The 19,374-nt window shown below is 45.4% G+C and overlaps 1 protein-coding gene across 2 annotated transcripts; it reads right to left on the reverse strand.

Moving 5' to 3' along the window:
* Positions 1-8,689: 8,689 nt before the first annotated feature.
* On the reverse strand, positions 8,690-18,165 carry LOC129328604 (uncharacterized). Of its 2 annotated transcripts, none has more exons than XM_054977778.1 (7): positions 18,032-18,165; positions 17,269-17,580; positions 15,467-15,751; positions 13,989-14,109; positions 12,368-12,396; positions 9,388-9,467; positions 8,690-9,278 (listed from the first exon to the last, which is right to left on the reverse strand). In XM_054977778.1, the coding sequence occupies exons 1-7, from the start codon at positions 18,087-18,089 to the stop codon at positions 9,177-9,179; spliced, it is 987 nt and encodes a 328-aa protein (XP_054833753.1). In that variant the 5' UTR covers positions 18,090-18,165; the 3' UTR covers positions 8,690-9,176. The 2 variants fall into 2 exon arrangements, with proteins under 2 accessions (XP_054833753.1, XP_054833752.1); XM_054977777.1 differs by having other exon boundaries at positions 13,989-14,112.
* Between the last annotated feature and the right edge of the window lie 1,209 nt (positions 18,166-19,374).

Consider the following 19,374-nt stretch of genomic DNA (forward strand, 5'->3'; position numbering starts at 1 on the left):
CACTTCTTAAACTGGCTAGCTGGATAAAAATATGAATTAAACACCTGGAGGGTTGCCTTTTCGTTTTTTAAAAAAGCCCGTGGTTGAAAAAAGCAGAACAAAGAAGTCACAGTGGTAAATTTCACAAGATGTTTCATCCTACGCTGTTGTACTGCAGTGTCCTATAAACCAGTGGGACTCCCCGCACCAGCCAATTGCAAATTTCCAGCCACCACTTGAAACTTCTACTTTTTCTGGTTAGCGGGGGAAGTGCTCTCAACTATATGGCCGTGGGACATTCTAGCTCGGCAGTCACACCGCCCTTTGGAGCATCAAAGAATTACTTGTCTTGCTTTCTAGGACAATGGATTTCAGATTATGCTTTATATCTCTGAAATGGGCCCATGAAAGTTCATTTTTGTGCTAGAGGTACGTGCAGTGGCAGGTATTGCAAAGACTTGTCTTTGCCTGAGGTCTGGAAATCTGTTGCCAGAGGAAACAACACTATGCTAGATGTACCAGCGGTATAAGATAACGTCATATGTTTCTATACGAAAAAATACAGTCCCCATTGGTAGACTGGAGGCACAACCACAGGCATTCTTCTCTTCCTCCTAGTGATGCTGTGGCTTTACAGTTTCCTGTAATTGCCACAATTCCCCTTAAGAACAAATGGAATGTACCATGCCCAGGATAGACACAGTTAGAAGAGTTATTTATTTTATTTTTATTTATTACTTCCATTTATAAACCGCCATCCTCAGGGGCTCTGGATGGTGAACAACAGTTAAAATCAATAAAAACAAAAAAAAACACAATAATTCTAAAATTAACATACAATAAAATAAAATAAATTAACCAGATACATTAAGGAGCAATGGTGGGGAGAACCCCCCCACCCCAAAGGTGGGAGGCCGACATGGCACCGCCCCCTTCAACCACCAAACACCTGGCAGAACAGCTCTGTCTTACAGGCCCGGTGGAACAATAATATGTCCCACTGGGCCCGGGTCTCCATTGACAGAGTGTTCCACCAGGCTGGGGCCAGGACTGAAAAAGCCTTCACCCTGATTGAAGCGAGGCGGGCTTCCTTAGGGCTGGGGACCACCTGTAAACATTTATCCGCTGATCGAAGCGGTCTCTGGGGAACACACAGGGAGAGGTGATCCCGAAGATATGCCGGTCCCAACCTGCTCAGGGCTTTAAAGGTAAGAACCAACACCTTGAACCTGATTCGGAATTCAACCGGAAGCCAGTGCAGCTGGTGCAGGACAGATGTGATATGTGACTGACAGGATATACCAGTCAGGACCCGCACCGCCGCATTCTGGACCAGTTGTAGTTCCCGGATCAGGCCCAGGGGTAGCCCAGCATAGAGTGAGTTATAGTAATCTAGCCTGGAGGTGACCGTTGCATGGATCACTGTAGCCAGGTCCTGGGGCGTCAGGTAGGGGGCAAGTTGCCTGATCTGACGAAGATGGAAAAATGCAGACTTGGCAACCTCCGTGACCTGGGCCTCCATTGATAGGGAGCACACCCAGACTCTTCACCACTGGCAAAGTTGCCAGTGGTGTCCCATCCAGGGCAGGGAGCTGGATCCCAACATCTGACAGCCCCCGTCCCAGCTGCAGGACCTCCGTCTTCACCAGGTTCAGTTTCAGCCTGCTCTGTTTCAACCATGCCATCACAGCCTCCAGAGCTCTGGCCAGATTGTCCGGGGCCGTGTCTGCCCGGCCGTCCATAAACAGAAAAAGCTGGGTGTCATCCGCATATTGATGACAGCCCAGCCCAAACCTCCGCACCAACTGGGCGAGGGGGTGCATGTAGATGTAAAATAACATTGGGGAGAGTATTGCCCCTTGCAGAACCCCGCACACCAAGGGGTGACGGGGCGATAGATCTCCCCTGTGCGCCAGCCTCTGTCCCCGACCCTGGAGAAAGGAGACCAGTCACTGTAAGGCTGTCCCCCTAATCCCCACGTTGGTGAGGCGGCTGGCCAACAAGTCATAGTTGACCGTGTCAAACGCTGCTGTGAGATCGAGTAACACAAGCAGCGCCAACTCACCTTGATCCAGATGCCTGCGAAGGTCATCTGTGAGGGCATCCAAGGCCGTCTCTGTCCCATGGCCAGGACAGATGCCAGACTGGAATGAGTCCAGGACTACAGCATCATTCAGGAATTCTTGCAGTTGTACTGCCACTGCCCGCTCAATCACCTTGCCCAGGAACGGGAGGTTTGACCCTGGGCAGTAACTGGACGGGTTCTCTCTGCAATATTCCAAATGATTGGATCCTCAACTTCCCTTCCCCCACAGGTTGTTTCCTTTCTTAACTTTGGCCTTGGCTGTCACAGCAGAAGATTCTCAAGAACATAAGCAGTAAACATGGTCTCACTGTTCTTGGGCTCAATTCAAGGTCTGGGCTATATACAAAGTGCTTCATGGCCTCAGTTCCTCATATCTGCAGGACCGCCTCTCTTCCTATGCCTCGCCACAGCATCTTTGCTCATCTGAACAGAACCTTCTGCAGGTGCCACCCTGCAAAAGGGCAAAATTAACAGCTGCCTGTACACGCCCATTGCATTACGTCCCCTGCAGGGTGTTGCGCTCTGCAGACAAGCAACTCCTGGTGTTCCCCGGCCCGAGGGACATCCGTTTGGCCTCAACCAGGGCCAGGGCTCTTTCTGCCCTGGCCCCGGCCTGGTGGAACGCTCTCCTGCTGGAGATCCGGGCCCTGCGGGACCTGTTACAGTTCCGCAGGCCCTGTAAAACAGAGATGTTCCACCGGGCCTTTGGCTGAGTGCCAGCGGGTGTCCTCCTCCTTCCATCTAAGACCACCACTTCTTCTGGGGCTGCCCTCGGCCATCTGCTATGCCCGTATACGGACTCCCAATATTTGTTTAAATAGCCTGCTCCTGGACTATTTTAATGACTTTTTAAAAATTATTATTGATTTTATGTTTTTATGACTTTTAATGTATTTTTTTAAATGATGTTAGCCACCCTGAGCCCATCTGTGGGGAGGGTGGGGTATAAATCAAAACAAACAAACAAATAATAAATAAATAAATAAATAGGGGTCCCACCTTGTGGAATGGCCTGCCTTAACAGGTCAGGAAAACACCAACTCTCCTGGCTTTCTACAAACGATGCAAAACTGAGGGCTTTTTACACAGGTTATAAGACTATGTTGTAATGAGCTGGAATGGGGTGGGGGCTGTAAATTATATTACTGTGCACTGTCTGTTGCTTTAAGTATGCTCCTACTGGATAGTTCTCCACTTCATGTAATATATAGGGCTGCCAGTCTCCTGCTGGGGGCAAGGGATCCCCTTCTCACAGCATCTTCCCCCTGCCACCACTCACCTGGCCAATGGGGGTGAAAGACCCCTCCCGGGCCAGTATGCAGCAGGCAAGCTTCCTGTGGGTACAATGATGTCACTTCCTCAAGGGACGTCATTTGGTGCCTAGTGGCAGGCATGCTCCTGCCATTCACAGGGGCCAATTTTGGCCCTTGTGAAGCGTGGGAGCATGCCTGCCCCTGGGCACGATGATGTCACTTCCAGAAGTGACATTGTGCCTGCTGGGAGCGCAGGTGCGCTTTGCCTGCACAAGGAGACTGGCAAGGTAAGTGCCAGCCCCCCTCCTCCTGCCAGGAGGATAAGGGGACCTGGCAATCCTAATAATATGTCATGTTTTCAGCTCTGTCACATTTCCGCTTGTTTTCAAATTTCTGCAGCCCTCACCCTATTGTATTCTTTAATGAATATCTATCAAATGTCTCAGCTGTTGATTGTATTGACGAAAAATAAAAAATAATTAAAAAAACAGTATTAGGGGCAAGGCTAAGACTCGGTGGTAGAACAGCCGCTTTGTTATAATTTTATTATTATTATTTGATTTTATTTTTATCCCACCCTCCACGCAAGCGAGCTCATGGCGAGTTGTGGGCAGAAGATCCCTGGTTTGATGTCTGACTCTCTAGTTAAAAGGATCCGGTAGTAGGTATTGTGAAAGACTTCCTCCCAAGAAGACTCTAGAGAACTACTGCTTTTTTGAGCAGCACTTTGGGGTCATGTTCAGAACAAGATATATATCCTATGCTACAATATGGAGCGGCTGCAAGAATAACTGCGCTAATATACATGAAGGGCCTTCACCTCTGAAAGTGCTTTGAGCACCTCTGGGAAGGATGGAATAGAAATATATCATGAAAAGAGTTTGCTTTTTTATGCGAAAGGAATAAATACGTACTTTATGAAGGAATAAATATGTACTCTAGCAAAATTAGCCAATCCTCTAAGTGTGTGTGTGGAGGGGGTGCGGATTTTGGACACAACAGAGAAAACCAGCAAGTATAGAGCAAAGGTGACTGTGGGCCAGTCCGCTCATTTTCAGCTTAACATACATCACAGGATTGTTGATAAAATATAAGAAAGGAGAACAGCATAAGCCGCTTTGGGTTCCTACTGAGGTTGAAGGCAGAGCATAAATGAAGTAAATTAATAAATAATTCTTAAGAACTCTTGAGGGCAAGTTGTTTTGTAGAAATATGAAGCACACGTTGTATTTCTCATTTGTCGTGAAAATGAACATTGTGATGCAGGACGTTATCAGGGCATGAAGGTTTAGTGATATGATTCAAACTCTATGTGATATGATAAATACAACGTGACTCTGTTAATATCATAGAATCATAGAATCATAGAGTTGGAAGGGGCCATACAGACCATCTAGTCCAACCCCCTGCCCAGTGCAGGATCAGCCTAAAGCATCTCTGACAAGTAATCATCCAGCCTCTTCTTGAAAACTGCCAGTGAAGGGGAGCTCACCACCTCCCTAGGCAGCTAATTCCACTTTTGAACTACTCTGACCGTGAAAAAGTTTTTCCTAATATCCAGCCGGTACCTTTGTGCATGTAGTTTTAGCCCATTGCTTCGCGTCCTACCCTCTGCTGCCAACTGGAACAGCTCTTTGCCCTCCTCCAAATGACAGCCTTTCAAATATTTAAAGAGAGCAATCATGTCCCCCCTCAACCTCCTCTTCTCCAAACTAAACATTCCCAAGGCCCTCAGCCTTTCCTCGTAGGGCTCAGTCTCCAGACCCCTGATCATTCTTGTTGCTCTCCTCTGCACCCTCTCGATTTTGTCCACATCCTTTTCGAAGTGAGGCCTCCAGAACTGCACACAATACTCCAGGTGTGGCCTGACCAAGGCAGTATAGAGAGGGGCTATGACCTCCTGCGATTTCGATGCTATGGCCCCTTTGATACAACCCAGGATTGAATTAGCCTTTTTTGCCACCGCATCACACTGACTGCTTATATTCAGTTTACAGTCCACTCTTACCCCAAGATCCCTTTCACATATACTACTGCCCAGAAGTGTATCCCCCATCCAGTATTTGTGCTTCTCATTTTTGTGGCCCAGATGTAATACTGTGCACTTGTCTTTGTTGAATTGCATCCTATTCACAGCTGCCCACTTCTCCAGAGTATTCAGGTCTTGTTGAATTTTAATTCTATCTTCTTGGGTGTTTGCTACCGCTCCAGTCTCTGTATCAGGCATCTGATGAAGAGAACTTGATTCTCGAAAGCTTATGCTAAAATAAAATTGGTTAGTCTTAAAGGTGCTACTGGACTCTTTTTGATTTTGCTCCCAATTTGGTATCAATCGCAGGAATCGCAGTGAACCCTTGCACGCCATACTTGTTTTTCCCCACAGTAGGGATAAAACTAGGGTTGCCAGCCTCCAGGTAGTGGCTGCAGATCTCCCAGAATTACTACTTGTCTCCAGGCCACAGAGATCAGTTCACCTGGAGAAAATGGCTACTTTTTGGGGTGGACTCTATGGAATTTTGCCATGCCAAGGTCCTTTCCCTTCCCAAACCCCACTTTCTCCAGGTTTCTCCAGGTTTCGCTCCCCAGATCTCCAGGAATTTCCCAACTTGGAGCTGGCAACCCTAGATAAAACGCTGACTGGCCCTGATTGACCAAGTTAAAACAACAACACCCCCTCCCAACTCTCTACCCCACAGGGTCTTTCTTGTGGCAACATGAAACCCATTTTAGCTGCAGGAAATGTCCTCATGACTGACTAGGAAGGTCTGGGGAAAACTGATAGTCCCACACAGCTTGTTCTGCCCACATGTTTCCTGTACTTGGTGTTAGAAAAAGGCAGTGTGCTGTGAGGGACTTTCAGCCTCCGCCAGTTATACATATACTTCTGACAGCAAGTGAGTAAAAAGGAAGTGACTGGGTGCTGCGTTACTGTGCCTCTGTCTGCTTGTTGCCCACCCGTGGCCTACGCTCAGCTTGTCAAGTTCTGTGTACATATGTGAAACTATCCAGGTGATGCTGCTTTATATCAGGTGAGACCATCAGACCACCTAGCTCAGAATTGGCCACTATGACTGGCAGAGTATTCAGAAGCCCATTTCATTTTTTATTATAGTTCGAGGGTATCAACATTTGGAGCAGTTGCAGTCTAGGGTTTTAGTATTATCAACCTCCCGGTGGGGCCTAGAGTTCTCCCAGAATTAATATCTAATCTCCAGACCCCGAGATCAGTTCCCCTGGAGGAAAGGCCAGTTCAAAGGTAATCCTACATGACACATAACCCCAACTGAGCTCCTTCCCTAAACTTGCCCTTCATAGGAACCACCCCATCAAATCTCCAGAGATTTCTCAAACTGGAATTGGCAACCTTAGTTACTCATGGTCCAATGTGTTACCCAAATATTAATTAGTTGGGAGAATTAGCTTTAAGGAGGCAGTGAGAGGGGGTAACTGGGAGTCTCCACCTATGTCTACGGGGATTGTTCCGTTAGAGAACTCTCAAACAGGCAGGTGTTCAACAGGAAAGGTTTCTTTAATAACAGAGGAATAAAAGGCAAGAAAATAGTGAGAAAATGGGGAAGTGGTTTCAGGGGAGGGGTGATAATTACCAGCCTCGGAAAGGAAGAGGTCTGTGGAGGAAGCTCGGGAATGACCAGCATTTCATGATGAGGAGAGAGGAAGCCCAAACAAGTTTGGGGGTGCGTGGATGGGTCCTGGAACACACACACACACTGAGCATATGGCTGGAAAGCCCAGTTATAGGGCACAACATTCCCTGGAGCAATGTGGATTGCTCCCCCAAACAATAACTTAATGGCTTGTCTCACAATAAATTGTGAGAGGTTTGATATGACTGTCTGGGATGGATGTTAGGTGAAAATATTGTTGATGACCTGATAAATACCAGGCAGGAAGGCTATCAGGTGTGCTGAATAGTCTTGTTTAGGTAAGTGGGAGAGGGGAGGGAGAGGAAAGTATTGATGCCTTGTCAGCTCTGCTTCTCTCCAGGGTGTGGAGGGCAATCAGTCAGTCATCCCCCTGTGACTCACGGCTTGTTAACTTTCCCATCTCCAGGCCGGCTGGCATCCACTCTGCCTGGGGACAGTGGCAAGCGGTTTATGATATTCCATATCCATAAACTGCCTTTTCAGTATGAAGGAGTCTGACTGATAACAAAAGCATGTAATACTTTCATCAGGACCAGTCCGATAACACATAACAGTGTACAAGCTTTGCATTTCCCAGAAGTCTCTATCAGGCTGGATGTTACAAAATTAAAAAAAGAGGGGAGAGGGGGAAGATTTTTCAGGTCATGATGTTACGTCCTTCTCACGCTGGCATATGGTGGATTTTCCAACAGGCAAAGAAGATTCAGGTTCCAGGTGGCTGCTGGCCAAAGGCCACTGGTGCTGTGGAGTTCAATTGTTTTTAATACTTTTTGCCTTTATGGCCCCTAGCCTGCAACAGCCTGAAATGATGGATGGAAAGACAGATCCTTTTATTATAGGCCGATTCCAGATGACTAACCTTAAGGCGCTGCATGCCGCCCTCTTCCGGATTGCGACGGGGAAAATGCGAAATATCGCGTTTCCTCGTGTGAGTTTTGCGCGACGACGCGCAAAACTCGTGCGAGGAAACGCGGTATTTCGCATTTTCCCCATCGCGATCCGGAAGAGGGCGGCATGCAGCGCCTTAAGGTTAGTCATCTGGAATCGGCCATAGATTCCCCACTCACACTCACACCTTGGCCTCTATTGCCCTGATGTTTGTCCTCCAGAGTAAGCTGTTGGCCAGTGTGTGAGACAGGATGTGGGACTAGAAGGACCACCGGTGTGATCCAGCAGGGTTCTTCTTATGTTCTCTGCAGAGAATTCTTGATCCTTTCAGTGGTAAGTAAGGAAACCTAGAATCAGTCATCCTCGCAGTCTCTTATGGTCTTCTCTGTTTTCCAATCCACACAGTCCAAGGGACAGAAGAAATCCAATACTCATCTGAGATGCCAGGACTCGGAGTGCAGAGGCTACCACACCTCCACAGCTGCAATATCTATCCCAAAATGCCCCTTAGCAATTGATTTAAAATAATTACCTAGCTTGATTTGTTCAGGAGCAGAACTGCCAAGCACTTCCTCCAGTGAATGGAGCAAGTCTTGAATATGTTTTTAATGGCTTGAGATAGAAGAAAACCTGATACGTTATGAAAGAAAGATGAGCCTGTGGAAGGCGTACAGCAGGAAAAGAAGCACTGGTGAACTTCATGAGAATCAGGCAGGGTTGTTACTAGGAAAGGAGTTTGAAAAGAAATGGATACTCTTAGAAGAAGATGAATAGAATACAAAATATAGACCCAACAAATATGAGGCACAAACAATATGTCTATGAAGTATGATTTAATGGAACAATCCCCCATTATATGCATAATTAAAATACTATCATAATAAAAACATAAATAGTAAGAAATAACAAAACCCTAATTACAGGCACTTTGAATGTATTATTATTTCTACATTCTCCTTAGTAAATACATGTCTAGTTATGACATAAAGGGGCCGGGGAGAGGGACAGGAAGAATAATGGGAGAGACAGATATGAACAAATGCAGTCAAAATATGCTGAGGCATTGTTGTGCTTCAGGATGTGGTCCGAGGGGGAGGCTCCAAGGAAGGCAGTCAAAAGAGGCAGGAGAGAGGAGAAAGCAGGACGCTCTGCTGTTTTGGGTGGTTGAAAAGGTACCTTTGAAGGAGAAAAAGGGACAGGTCAACTACAGGGGCCCAGAGGGAGCTGAGGCAAGCAGCAGCAGAAAAATGTCATTGGTGAGGCGAGGGAGGACAGCTGGATCTTCATGCAGAGATGGAATCAGCATCAGACAATTGCTGCGTAAACAGTAGTGCTGTCTGTAGTCAGAATAGAGGGGGATTTCCTTGAAGGATGTTGCAGTTGAGCATAATGAAGGGAGGCAGATGTCTGGAAGGAGAAGAGAATATGAGGGAGGAAGCTTTAAAGAAGACTCTCGTCCCCCTTTTTCTCAGCTATGATCCCTCTCGCACCCCAGGAATGTTCAGCTCCTCTTTACCTCCTCCAAACTCTCCCTTTCGGATAGCTCCTCATTCTGTCGCAGGAGAATTCCAGCTGGATTTCTCAGGGAAGCATGATCTTGGGGTCACAGGGTCATGATGAGTGGAATTTAAAGAAAAAGTGAGTTAAAAGCATTCATTGTGATCTAGGAACGAAACAACATAGCAGGCAGCAGCGCAGAATTTCAAAAGCGTTGAGTGATTGTAGAGCAGTGCAATTTCTCTGAACGTGCCCTCAGCATGTTCAGTGCAAAATGCATCTTCTGTTTCGCAAGGTCAAGCTGTGCACCATCTAGGTTTGCAGCAAACTGGCGGATACGGATTGGCTAGTATCTGTAATGTCACCAAGACACCCCATTCCTAAATCATGTAACAAGTTTGCAACTACTTTAAAAACAGATGAAAGGTCAATAGATAACCACCCTTGTAGCCTTCCTTACCAAAAAATGTAAAAGCAGGCAGCATGCCTGAAGCTGGGGGGAAAGGAGAGCCCCATTTGCCTTCACAAAAATGTACGTGTGTCACACAGGTTGTCAATGTAACACCTTTTATTAGGGCCTACCAAATGACACAAAATACTGTATGAACTTTTGAACTCATAAGAAATTTTCAATTCATAGGGACTTTTCAGCAGGCTAGATGTTACAAAAATAAGGAGGAGAAAAGAAGATTTTCTAGGTCAAGATCTTAAGACTAGGCGTGCCAACCTCTACTATTATCTGATTTGAAAAAACACAGCCCAATAAGATCTAAAAGTCACTCAAAAAACCATACAAGAAGCACAGTTCTCTTTGCAGGCTAAGAGCAGATGGAAGAGTTTGGTTTGATAGTTTTCTATATTTAACAATGATTCTCGAGGCATAACAAACTCAAGTCAAAATGGGTCATTATTATTTTGTGTAAGTAGTCTTTTCTAGGGGTGTGCAACCCCAAAAGATTCAGGTTTCCTGCTTCTGGTTTATGCAGAGCAGGAAAAAAATTCTGCTTCGGGTTCGGGTTTTTAAGCCGATTTGGGTTTATAGGGCAAGATTCGGCCATTGTTTCCAATGGGAAACACTGCTCCCGGCTATTTGGGGGCCTGGGGGGGTCATTTTCTCCCCTAATAATACCAAATTTGCAGAGGACCCTCTACCAACCCTCCTCTCACATCCACCTAAGTTTCAGGAAGATTGAACTTCGGGGGGCCATGTTATGGCCCCCCAAAGTAGGTCCCTCCAGCCGCATTATTCTCTATGAGGACTATTTTCACTCCAGAGAATCTCAATAAGAAAAATTTGATTAAAAATGCACAAAGCCGTATGAAGCAAGTGAGTGAGCAACTAGAAGTGAACTGATGATCCGCCTCCTTCAATACAGCCAAAAGTGAGTGATCAACTTCACCCCAGAGAGTCATCCAACATTGAATTCTACCCAAATCAAACTGAACCATGTGTTGAAAACTAATGGGCTCTTCTAGGAGGCTGGGGTTGGCATTTTGCAAGCAAAATGCACCAAACCTACAGGGGACCCGCTCCCAGCCCTCCTCCCACAGCTACCCAAGCATCAGGGAGATTGGGCTTCGGGGGGTAATGTCATGGCCCCCTAAAGAAGGTCCCCCCAGTCGCATTATTCCCTGTGAGGGCTAACTTCACTTCAGAGAATCACAATAAGAAAAATTTGATTAAAAATGCACAAAGCCGTATGAGGCAAGTGAGTGAGCAACTAGAAGTGAACTGATGATCAGTCTCCCTCAATGCAACCAAAACTGAGTGATCAACTTCACCCCAGAGAGGTGAAGTTATCCCACCTTCAAACAAAATATAATACCACACCAGAGAATTCCCCCCCCCAATTTTGGGGGGAGAATTTCAGTTTTTGGATTTCTTGGTCTGGGAACAGCATTAATGGCACATTCAAATCACAACATACAATCCCACCTTGAAACAAAATATAACATCACACCAGAGAATCATACTTTTTTTAAAAAAAATCAGTTCTTGGATTTCTGGGTCTGGGAACAGCATTAATAGCACATTCAAATCACAAAATACAACCCCACCTTGAAACAAAATATAACATCACACCAGAGAATATCTCTCTCTCGCACACACACACACACACACACACACACAATTTTTTTGGAGGGGGGGATTTCAATTTTTGGATTTCTGGGAACAGCATTAATAGCAGTGATTGGCTCTTTGTCTCAGCCAATCACAATCCCTTCCCTAATGCCCCCCTCTCTCTCTCCCCTCCCTCTCCCTCTCCTGACGACAGGGGAGGGAAGAGAAATGGAAGAGCTCTTTGAAGCCTTTTCCCCTTGCCCTGGCAAGGGGAAAATGCTTCACAGAGCAACCCAAAGCAACCCAAATCACTTCGGGTTGCTCTGCTTTGGGTTTCCCGAATCAGCCCCAGCACTGCCAGGACCAATTCGGGAAGCACAGATCAACCTGAATCGGGGTTGATCTGTGTATGCTTCGGGTTAAAGAAACCCGAAGTGCACATCCTTAGTCTTTTCCCCAGGTCATTCCCACCCTGTTCACAGATCCTATTCTTTGTCTACTGAAATTAGGAACCCTTATAGTAGAAAGAAGATGAAGAATTCTGATGAAGAATTCTGATGAACTCGAAGACATATGTCATTTTTGCTGAGCCTAATAAAAGGTGTTACAACAATTTTGTTTTCTGTTGTGGATTTGCATGGCTGTGACTTTTTTTTACAAATTGTCAAGTCAGAAGGGAAAACTTTTCTTTAAATGGTTTGTCAATGTCTTCGTCATTGGACAGGTCCTCAAATATTTTGTATATTGAGCATTATTATGCATTAAAAGGGAAAATGTTATAGGCTGAACTCTTCCTAAAGATAATAGATTTATGTGTGGAAGCTTTGGGCCATGTTTTGGACTCTCTGCCCCATGAACTTCATGAGAGATATATGAGTCAAATGAGACAATAAAGCTTTATTAAAAGGCAAGTAATAAATGTTTTCCTTTTCCTTACCTGTTTCCTCCTTTCTTTCTTTGTTTTTCCTAGAAAGAGATTGCAATATTGTCTTAGGGTAGAACTAATCTTTTATCAGCATGGGAATGCTGCCCAAAACAATAGCCTATACTCTCTCCAATAGCATGTAAGAATTTCCTGTGTTGTGATATATATATTTCCTCACCCACTAGTGGCAACTAACGATGTGCTGCAAGAAAAGATACATGACAACATCACAATATGTGTGCCATTTCCAGTGTAGGGGTGCCAGGTCTCCCGCTTTGGCAGGGACTTCCCATTCTGGACCCCTGGGCTCAGTAGCAAAATGAGGGGGTGGGATTGGCATCATGCTAATGCTGCAACATCATTCCTGGTGCAAACTTGGAAGTGACCTTATGATGTCAAGGTGATGCTCTAGGATTCACAAGAAACTCCAAGAACATTACCCCATCACTGGAAGTGATGTTGCAGAATTGGTGCAATGTAGAAAATCTGGACGATATCGTAAGAAATTAGGGTTTCTGAGAGCCACTGTGAGTCTCTAGGCAAAGGTTTCTTATACCGCTTCCTCCTGAAGTATACACCCAAGATGATTGATTAGAAGAGGCATGCTGTTTGCTATTATGCCCCAGCAGTATCTTCAATGGTTCCCTGAGGTCCTATGGTGATCCAGAACCCCTGGATTTTGGACGCCTAGTTCTCCCACTCCCCAAGCAGCCTTGAGTGAAACAGGCCTGAAGCCAGAACCTCCTTCAGTGTGAAGTCTCAACACCCAACTACATGTGATGGAAGAGATTCATATCTCGTTTCTACTTGTAAGGGCCAGTGGGGCATCTTCTCTCTCCTCCCTTCCTCCCCCCTCCTCCTCTATATTTGACCAGTTTCTGTACTATGCATCTGACGAAGAGAACTTGATTCTCGAAAGCTTATGCTACAATAAAATTGGTTAGTCTTCAAGGTGCTACTGGACTCTTTTTGTTTTTTTAAGGTGCCCCCCTTCTCTCTGCCTAGCTCAGATATCAAAAGTGATCAGGGCAGGAAGTAAAATACTTAAAGCAACCAAGTGTGGCAAGGTAAAGAAGGGCAGAATTTAGCTCATCTCACCAATGCACCATATTTTCTCTTTAAAAAACAATAGAACCCACAGTCCCTGTTTCAAATGCAAATAGGCAAGCACATGCACCCCTTCTGTTATGTCTAATTTGGCATTCAGTCCTATGTGATGGGAAAGACTGGTAAAGGAGAAGGGCCTTCGAGCAAGTGCAGAGTGTTTTTCTTTCATATACTTTAGAGCCAGTGTGACATAGTGGTTAGAGTATTGAACTAGGATCCTGGGACTTAGGTTCAAATCCCCATTCTGCCACTGAAAATTGCTGGAAGACCTTGGGCTAGGCACACATTCTCAGCCTAACCTACCTCACAGGGTAGTTGTTGTGAGGAGAGGAGAATGATGTAAGCTGTTTTGGGACCCCATTGGGAGAAAGGCAGGGTATAAAGGAAATAAAGAAGTACAGCCTAGCCAGATACATCTGGGAGGTAAATAGGTCACAATCCAGATTAACCTGGGGAAAATTTTCAAATATAAAATCACCCCACTTCCCTCCCCCTAAATCCCACCCCTGAAAACACCTTGACTCACCTGCCTGTGCTCTTGCAGAAGCACAGAACTATCCCAATAACCGGTACCAGAGCCAGCCCAGCCAAGAATAAGGTCCATATCCAAACTTCAACCTCTCTCACATCATGCCCTCCAGGTGCAGCTGCTGTAGTCCAGGGGGTGGCAGGATGGAACCACCAGGGAAAAGGAAAGGCCAACGAGGTATAATTAGCAGAAGTAAAAGGATTTGGAAGCTGCCTTTGCAATTAGAAATGTAGTGATCCCCTGCTCCCTCCTTGAAAGGAATAATATATCTTTAAACCAACAATTACCTCCCTAAGTAATACATTGTCCAAAAAAGATGAATCAAATAGCAATTACTCAGAAATGTATATTCTACAGTGTGATGTCATGATTCCAGCTTGCGCAAGCTTCTATGCCATTCTGTTCCTCAAGTCATGGGCTGCTTCTACAAGGAGGTGGTTCCCCGTTGCGCTTTCCTTGCCAGTGTAAACGCAGAGGTATCTGTAGTAGCAACAGAACGCCCATACAGGGATATTCTCTGTGCTTTCCCTTGCACCAACCATCCCCCTTTCCCTCTGCTAGTGCAGACCAAAAAAAAAAAAAAGCCAGCAAGACGTTCGTTGGTGGTGGGAATTGGGAAATGGCAGGTTTGAGGAGACAGGGAGATGAAATGGTGCCAGTCTTGGCAGGGAGGTCTTTAAATCCAATGAGCCAGTGTGGTGTAGAGGTTAAAGTGCCAGACTAGGATTTGGGAGAACCAAAGTTTGAACTCTCAGTCCGCCATGAAAAATCAGTAGGTGACCTTGGGCCAGTTACTCGCTTTCAGCCTAACTGACGTCACAGGGTGGTTTTGGGGAGGATAAATGGGAAGAGAGGGAAATGATGTAAGCTGCTTTTGTCTTCATTGAAGAGAGAGGTGGTGTATAAATGAAGTAAAAAAAAAACACCAAAAGCCATCCAGATGGTGGTGAAACCCAGAAAGATTGTATGAACACAAGTATAGGAAGAAACTCTGTGCGACGGGGGAAAACCTGGGGGGTGGAGGGTTGCCTGAGGATGTTGCATAGAAGCTAAAAAAATCTCGCTGTAGTTTTAGGGGAACTTGGAGCTAAAGATTCATGTGGAAGCAAGCATGGTTATTCCATTGATCATCAGGGGCTTGTATACCAGGACTTCCTCATTTGGCCCCTTTTGCTCAGCCCTTTTCCCCTTGTCTATTTGCCTTGCTATATAACCTCCCTCTTCAGACCTGGGGCTCTTTAACAGTATCAAGCCCACAGAGTCAAATACCAACCTTGAAGTATATCCTGAGGCTAAAATTTAATGTCACTGTACAAAGCCTTTTACGAATTGCGCAGCAGAAACATTTCCACTTGGGAGAGCTTCTGACATCACGTTTGCATTGGGAAAAGTTATACCTGTCACAATCTTCTGTGCTGTTCTTAAAGATAATACAGGAACCTGGCCTACAGCCCTACAGTGGGTCACAAATATACCTGCATCTTCTCTTGTTTGTTGCTTCAAGCAAATTTCAGAGACCCAAGAGGAGTTGACAGTGGAACGACACTCCCAGCGTCCCCAAATGACCGGTCGGATGGGATTCAAAGTAATGTAAGAGCCAGAATGACTCTTCTGAGCCCAGCTTCGCCTGCCCAGTCGCTCCGAGTTCAGCGTCCAATAAAAGCCACGTGCCGTGTTCACTGACCGGCAGTGATGGCAGCTGAGTCGCAAAGAGGACTCATTGAGCCATTGTGAAGAAACGGTGAGATGATTGTGGCATCCTGAAGAGAGAAGGGGAAAGGGGACTTTTAATAGGATTTCTTGGCTGTGAGAGGAGATTGGGGAACTTCTGGAATCAATAGCCTCTAAGCCAAACAGAGGGCCTTGACTGAGGGAAATGTGTCCAAGAAGTGTCCCCTGGTCAGAAACAGCTGCCTTTTGTTTATTTACCTTGATATGAGACCAGTTTAAGAGAAAACATCACTCCACTATTAAAATATTATTTTATCTTCACTGTTACTTTCAGTAGAAACAAAGATTCCTGCCCTTCACCTTTTTTGAGTCATTAATTCCTAATTGCTATTGTATGGAAACTCCCAAGAATCTTTATACTGAGCAAAACCATAATATTCAATGTGATCTGAGCAAGCAGGCAGGGCGTTTCCAGGTTCACAGACAGAGAAAAGTTTTTCTTAACTCCCTGCTACCTGAGATTCCTTAACTGAACAGATCAGGAGTTGAATCTAGGACTTTTTAAAACAAATACAAAAAATTGATGTGTTAGGGAGCCAGTTGATTCTAACTATAAGCTAAATCCTGGGACTGTGAAAAAGAAAGCTATTCTGTGTATCACTGATAGATGAGTGGCAAATTTCTGGACATCCCTCTAGCACAGTAGTCAGCAACCTTTTATAGCTGAAAAGCCAAACTACGTCAACTTTCAGAGCAAGAGATTGACAAAGAATCAGTATTTTGACAGGTTGATTAATGATCTGTAAAGTTTCTGTAGCCCAGATACGGATTCTTGGGAATCTTATAAGGAAGCGGCAGACACAAATTCTCTCAGTAGTAATAAATATGTGGAGCACCCTGTGCAATCATTGTAGTGCACAGGCATAAATCTATGTATGGTTTACACTTGGATTACTGACAACTGTTCACCTCGATTATTTCCCTTTCTGAGAAGTATCTCCAAGATACTGATTATTTGCAGGGTCCATTACCCATCTGGTGTGTGCCTTACAGGATCCTGAGTAGACAATTTTGGTCTGCAAAATTTAACACACATCAAATAAAACGGTTTACATCAAATAACCAGATAAAAAGTTACCTAGAACCAATGTAACGCTCAGCAGCTAAAGCAAAACTGAGTTTTTAAAAAGCACAGATTTAAAATAAACACTAAACACTAGGGAGATTGCATATTTCCTCCATGTCTCGGCCCCATAGTATCCAGTACTAAAAAAGTGTGACATGGAATCATTGTGTCCAGAGTTTCTCCTCTCTGCACAATGGGATGCTGTTTTAGAGAAACTTGCAATGCGATGATGTTAGCCAGTATGGTGTAGTAGACTGTCAGGCTCGGATCTGGGAGATGCCAGTTTGGATCCCCACTTTGCCATGGGAGCTCACTGGGTGACCTTGGCCAGTCACTCTCACTCAGATTAACCTACCTCACAGGATCATTGCTTTAGGGGATAAAATGGAGGGAGAATGATACTATAGGCTATTTTGGGTTTCCATTGTGGATAGAAGTGGGGCATAAATATCTAAAATATATAAACAGATAAATACACACCTGTTGTCACCTCCAGAATGGTGTGAGTTTCTGAGCCATTGGGGAGACGACAGACATAGGTGCCCTCATCACTCATGACCAGATTTCTGAGGAGCAGCGAGCCTGGAGACTGGTACACTAGGCGCTGGTTGAACCGAGTAGGAGTCACATAGGATTTGGTAGGGCTCCAGGTTATTTCCACACTCTCCCCAATGATATTGGCACATCTAGGTGTCAGAGGGAACCAAAACCAACGTGTATGCGGGCTGTCTTTCCCACAGGGAAGCAAGATCTGTTCTCCAGAAGCACGAATTATCCTCTCTTGGTGAACAGCTGATGGAGAAGAGACACAACAATTAGTAGGCTCTCAGCCCAAGCCCCATAGATCCCTTCCCTCTTAGTGCTTCCTCATTATGACTAATTTTCCCTAAGAGCTGTTTTTGGTGCTCTTATGACCCACAGCCCTCTTTGCACCCTGCTTGGCACTGGATTCTGCCTTGCTAGTAATTGTCAACCTCCTCAGATCTAACCTCTATCCTCATTCGATCTTTAAAAAAAAAAACTCCTCTCTCTCATCCTCCTGCCTGCCTTTCTCTTGCTCAAAAAATAAATAAATCCCAAACTCACACTCACCACAAAAGTAGTGACAGTTAGAGTTTTGGGTTGGTCTGAACTATGAAAAGCAGAATTCTGGGTCCACTAATATTTTCTTTCTCTCTCAGCCTCCAGTCACCCCAGTTTATGATCTCCCCCATCTGAATTGTCCACGAAGAGCTTTTTTTACCATGCCCTTTCTTGAGGGCAAATAAGTCCATCAGCAAGCCAAGCAGACAAAGCTCCATATTCCCTTGCTTCCTTGTGGTTCCTCGCTATTCATTTTACAGCAAATGACACTGCCCCTGGAAGAAACACGTTTTTGAACACTGAGCCAAAGTTTTTTAAGTTTCTCCCACAGAGTTTTCAAAAAGGAAAGACTTGTTTCTAATCACTTCTGACCAGACACAGAGGAATTGGATGTGGGATCTTCTGAGGGAGACACGAAGCGCTGACTCTCAGACCACTGGATATTTTTGTCTATGGACTCCCTTACTGCTAGGGACAGCTGGAAAACAATGCTCCCTTCCCAAGATAGTCAAGGAAGTATCAGGAAAGGAATCTTACCTCAAACATCTACAGAGGCTTAAAATGTGTCCAATTGGTGCCCGCTGTAGAATAATGCCCCCTCTCCCCTGGAATGATGACTAACAGTTGCTTAACTATAGCATTAAGGTTGCCAGGTCTTTGGCCTTGAGTCAGGTTTCAAGGCTTATTCTCAGGTTTACAGGTTGAAATCTCAGTATCCATTAAATTCCTGATCAGGAAACCAACTATATGGGCATTTGAAAGAGAGTTTATAGCGACATGCTACAAATTTCACCACAGAGACTGGCAGTCACATGGCAGCTGCTAGTTCCCGGGGGCGACTCTGTTTAGAAGCACCACAAGGATCGATTCTCATAAGGACTGTGGTGCAGGGAAAGGAGAGGCTTCTGCCTCACCCCTTGCATCACCGTTTGGGCTCAGGAAAACAGGGCTGGGTGAAGGCAGGAGCCCCCCTCATCCCTTTTACTGCAGTCCCAATCAGAATTGGGCCCCTGTGGCGCTTCTAAATGGAGTTGCCACCAGGAGTTCAAAGCTGTGGCATGGCTGCCAGTCCCTGTGGTGAACTCATATAGTTTGTAATGTGTAGTTTGGTCCTGAGTGGCCAATGATCCTGGGCATTTCCATCTCAAGCCCAGGGTCCTTCTGCCTTACCTGTTTCTCCCTCATTTTCTTGTCACTAGCTACCTTTTCCTTTCTTTTTTTAGGGATCATGTTTAGTTCTGCAAGCCCCTGGCGGCTTCTCCCCCTTTCAAAGCTACCAAGTCTCCATTTTGTTTTCTTCTTTCCCCCTGCTACCACCATTTTTGTGACTGATACAAACATTTCTCTGCCAGTCACACAAGACCAAAAGAAGCCCAGTCTGAGGGCACCTAAAATACAAAGGCCCTGAGCCAGCAGAGACAAGACTGGGCATAACCTCACATAATCTCATCGCACTCACTGGAAAGCAGACCCAGCCTCAGAGCAAAACAAGCTTCTGCCTTT

Source organism: Eublepharis macularius, chromosome 4 (assembly GCF_028583425.1).
Source record: "Eublepharis macularius isolate TG4126 chromosome 4, MPM_Emac_v1.0, whole genome shotgun sequence".
NCBI lineage: Eukaryota > Metazoa > Chordata > Lepidosauria > Squamata > Eublepharidae > Eublepharis > Eublepharis macularius.

Coding starts and splice junctions, on each gene's coding strand:
- LOC129328604 (XM_054977777.1), bottom strand. CDS start 18,089: ATGGAGCTTTGTCTGCTTGGCTTGCTGATGGACTTATTTGCCCTCAAG. Junction 15,752..17,268: donor CATTCTGGAGGTGACAACAG/GTGTGTATTTAT, acceptor TTCTCTCTTCAG/GATGCCACAATCATCTCACC. Junction 12,397..13,988: donor TTCTGCAAGAGCACAGGCAG/GTGAGTCAAGGT, acceptor ATCTCTTTCTAG/GAAAAACAAAGAAAGAAAGG.